The 4,163-nt window shown below is 39.3% G+C and overlaps 1 protein-coding gene across 4 annotated transcripts in view; it reads right to left on the bottom strand.

Annotated features, from left to right (window-relative positions):
* Window positions 1-348: 348 nt before the first annotated feature.
* The window catches only part of HYKK (hydroxylysine kinase), a 29,060-nt gene continuing 25,245 nt past the window's right edge, over window positions 349-4,163 (bottom strand). For all 4 annotated transcript variants that reach the window (XM_010843284.1, XM_010843286.1, XM_010843283.1 and 1 more), the window contains one exon: window positions 349-2,344. In XM_010843284.1, the coding sequence (XP_010841586.1) occupies window positions 1,884-2,344 (461 nt within the window). In that variant the 3' untranslated portion in view covers window positions 349-1,883. The remainder of the gene's footprint in view (window positions 2,345-4,163) is intronic.

Here is a 4,163-nt window from a genome sequence, read left to right as displayed (position 1 = left end):
ATGAGGTGGCCAAAGTACTGGAGTTTCAGCTTTAGCATCATTCCTTCCAAAGAAATCCCAGGGCTGATCTCCTTCAGAATGGACTGGTTGGACCTCCTTGCAGTCCAAGGGACTCTCAAGAGTCTTCTCCAACACCACAGTTCAAAAGCTTCAATTCTTCGGTGCTCAGCCTTCTTCACAGTCCAACTCTCACATCCATACATGACCACAGGAAAAACCATAGCCTTGACTAGACGGACCTTTGTTGGCTCCAAATAGTGTCAAATTGCTTAATGTGAGGGGAAAACCCCACATGTTTAGAGTCAGAATTATTGTGAGAGTAGAAAGAGTTTTCTTTTAAATACTTAATACTCAATAAATATTGGTTTTTATTATACACTGCTAAACAGTACAGCAGGAAGGATATGGATTTGATCGTCATTTACTGATCTAAAATTCTGATTCCTAAGAATCAGATCACTGACTGAATATGAGAGGCAAAAAGAAAGGTACTCCAGTATTCTGAGTTTGGGTAACCTGGTTCATTCACTTAGTAGACATTTATTAAGTCTTTTATATGTGCCAAGCCCTGTGCTAAGAACTTTGCATTAATCGCTAAGAAATCCTCACACTTACTCCTTCAAGTAAGTGTTACAGGAACTGTAAGATAGGTGCTACTTCACCTTCACAGACAAGGAAACTGAGGCACAGAGAAGTTAAAGATGAACATAAGAATGATACAAATGAGTGATACAAAATTCAGAGACCTAGTTTCTAGAGAATAGATAGCTCTGTAGGTAGGTGGTTAGATGGTTTTACATATATATTCTCATATATATCAAAAGAGATAACTACCAAAAAGGTGTTTGAATGGCCAGGGTTCTAGACTTGAGTCGTCCACAGAGAATGGAGAGCTACAAACGACAAGACTAAGTAAATGACTATTTACTGTTTATCACACTAAGGGAGACATGACCAGAAATCAGTGAAGGAAATACAGTGTATGAATAAAGTCAGGTTTACATAAGCTATGTTCTCCAATATTATATATTCATATGAAAAGAAACATAAATGGTAGAGGATTTTAAAATATCTGCTTGGGGTCTTTCTTGGTATCAGCGTGAAAACTGTTTAGATACCTCATGAGTTAGTGGCCTTGTCTGGGTGTCTTATTTGCTTACTTGCAGTTCCAGTGAGTGCTGGCATCTGCCTCTGGAGTTTCAGTTTCAACTGCCCTCTCAGACAAGTTAAAGCTTTCTCTTATGAATACTACATCTGTTTTCTCCTAAGGCCTCTTAGTGTGTGCCTTATTTTCTCCAGCCTTTCTTCTAGGATACATTAATTTGAAAATATTTTTAAAGACCATGGGAAAGGCACTATACCAGTGTAAGAATGGATGAAAGACAAAAAAACAATGTACATGGTTTCTGCCCTCAAATAGCTCTTAGACTAGATGATTATACAGCCATCACCCATGACACCAAGTGATGTACTGTACAAAAGGCAGAGTTCAAAGAGATTCTGAACAATGAAGAGATGGGAGAAGGCTTCACAGAACTGGTGATATGTTAACTAGGTCTGTATGTTGCATTCACTTATCTAAAATATGTGAATATATCTATACATATATAGTCCTTTCAAAGTTAAAAAAAATCATTGATCTTGAGAGATTATTTGATTCAAAATATCACTCTGCATGTTTGATACACAAGGTAAGTGAAACCCATAGAAAGACATGCTTTCTCATGCAGTACTTTCTTAGGTTAAAAAAATGGTCATGAAATTATTAGAAGACCTTAGTGGTTACATGTGCATTGATATGTTTCATCAATTCATCTTTAACTGTGCAGGAAAACGGTCCTATTGGCTCTTCATTACCCAAGTTAATGTGAATTTTTATCTAGTCACATGGAGATCCCAGATTCATAGGATTTGGCAGTTTCAAACCAGATTTCTTCTACAGCTTTCCGGCCCATGTCAAACATTTGCTGTAAGTGCTTCCACCCGGTTTTTGCAGTAATCATGAGATATTCTTCATTCTCTGGGTATAGCTGGCAAGAGTATGCAGCTAGGACAAGTGACTGACAAAAACGACTGCATACAAGTAGAAACAAAGCACCTCTCTCCACAGGAGTCAGTGGGACCACACTTTCAAACCCAGCAAGGACATGGCCTCCTACTTGTATAGGAGTCTTGCTTTCAATCATCATGTACATGATGGTGATCGCCACTTCAAACACGTAGTAACCGTAGCTCATGTCATCAAAATCTAAAATCCCAGACACCTGATATACGGCATCTCCAAAGGCTGACTCGCTGGACACTATTAAAATGTTGTGGTCGTTAAGATCTCCGTGATTGATACCTGAAAGGAGAAAAATTAAGCCAAGTAAAAACAGTTGTTTAATACCCTAATTCATTCTCTTTCCATTACTCTTTCTCAGATGGTGATGGTGGTTTTGTTACTAAGTCATGTCCAACTCTGTGACCCCATGGACTGTAGCCCACCAGGCTCCTCTGTCCGTGGGATTTCCCAGGCAAGAATGTTGGAGTGGTCTGCCATTTCCTTCTCCACTTTCTCAGGTTTGGGCATTCAAATAATTTGATGAGCAATCAGAGATGAAGAGCTAAACCCTCTTTTTCTTGAGAAATAAAACAACTTCCTCTGAAAAGGATAAAAGCAGTTCATTTGGTGGTTGCTTTTGCTTTTCATCAATACAACAACAGAAGAGGGAGACTGTAGTCATTGCAAACACCTAATTTTGGCTCTGAGCCAATGAAAATTGAAATGTTTCATCAATTCATCTTTAAGTTCTTTACCCTTTACTTGTCTAATATATATAGATATATGCATATATACATTCATGTTATTATAAGAAGCAAAGAGTCCTAGAATGGACCAGATGTGCCTTTATTTTAACCTAGAAAAGAAATTTCTGATGACAAAGTAATTCTGAATTTCTCTAGTCTTCTGATAACTGGAATAGATGATGTTATTTTAAGTCAGTACCACTCAAAGTGGGGGCCTGTGGCTAGTGCTGGCCCACAAACTGTTATTAGTCTGCATTAGAATAAAAACAGACATTAAGACTGTTTTATTTTTCATCAAAGAGTATGACGGGGCCTTATCTCATTAACAGTATAGCCCAGTTTGGATGTTGTCAAACTCGCATGGTCATCAAAGAGTATGACGGGGCCTTATCTCATGAACAGTATAGCCCAGTTTGGATGTTGTCAAATTCGCATGGTAAATCATGTGTGGTATGAGCCATGAACTAATCTTGAACAGTAGGGCCAAATGTATCAGGCTTCAGGGAGTTGGGAGAAAAACCCAAACTTGTCTTTTACAATGGAGAGTTTGAGAAGTACTGATTTAAACCACTGAGTGAGGACTGGGAGGAGATGGGGATGTCTGTGCACACTGTCACGTACTTTATAATAAATGCATGATACAAAGTCCAGAATATTAGCTTTTAAATATAACACTGATTTCTTCTCTATGACCTCAGATCAGATCAGTCGCTCAGTCGTGTCCGACTCTTTGCGACCTCATGAATCGCAGCACGCCAGGCCTCCCTGTCCCTCACCAACTCCCGGAGTTCACTGAGACTCACATCCATCGAGTCAGTGATGCCATCCAGCCATCTCATCCTCTGTCGTCCCCTTCTCCTCTTGCCCCCAATCCCTCCCAGCATCAGAGTCTTAGGGTTGTGTAAATCATGCTTAAGTGATGTAGTACAGTTGGTGGCCTGTAGAAGCAATGAATATTAGTGTAAACTACATGTTTCTGATATGATGGTGGGCAAGAATCCCTTAGAAGAAATGGAGTAGCCATCATAATCAACAAAAGAGTCCAAAATGCAGTACCTGGATGCAATCTCAAAAATGACAGAATGATCTCTGTTCATTTCCAAGGCAAACCATTCAATATCACGGTAATCCAAATCTAAGCCCTGACCAATAATGCTGAAGAAGCTGAAGTTGAATGGTTCTATGAAGACCTACAAGACCTTTTAGAACTAACACCCAAAAAAGATCTCCTTTTCATTATAGGGGACTGGAACGCAAATGTAGGAAGTCAAGAAACACCTGGAGTAACAGGCGAATTTGGCCTTGGAGTACAGAATGAAGCAGGGCAAAGGTTAATAGAGTTTTGCCAAGAAAACGCATTGGTCATAGCAAAC

The sequence above is a fragment of the Bison bison genome, unplaced genomic scaffold (genome assembly GCF_000754665.1).
Source record: "Bison bison bison isolate TAMUID 2011002044 unplaced genomic scaffold, Bison_UMD1.0 scf7180017864181, whole genome shotgun sequence".
NCBI classification, from domain to species: Eukaryota; Metazoa; Chordata; class Mammalia; order Artiodactyla; family Bovidae; genus Bison; species Bison bison.
Note: the sequence above shows the minus strand (reverse complement) of the source record. Positions and strands in the feature narration are given on the sequence as shown.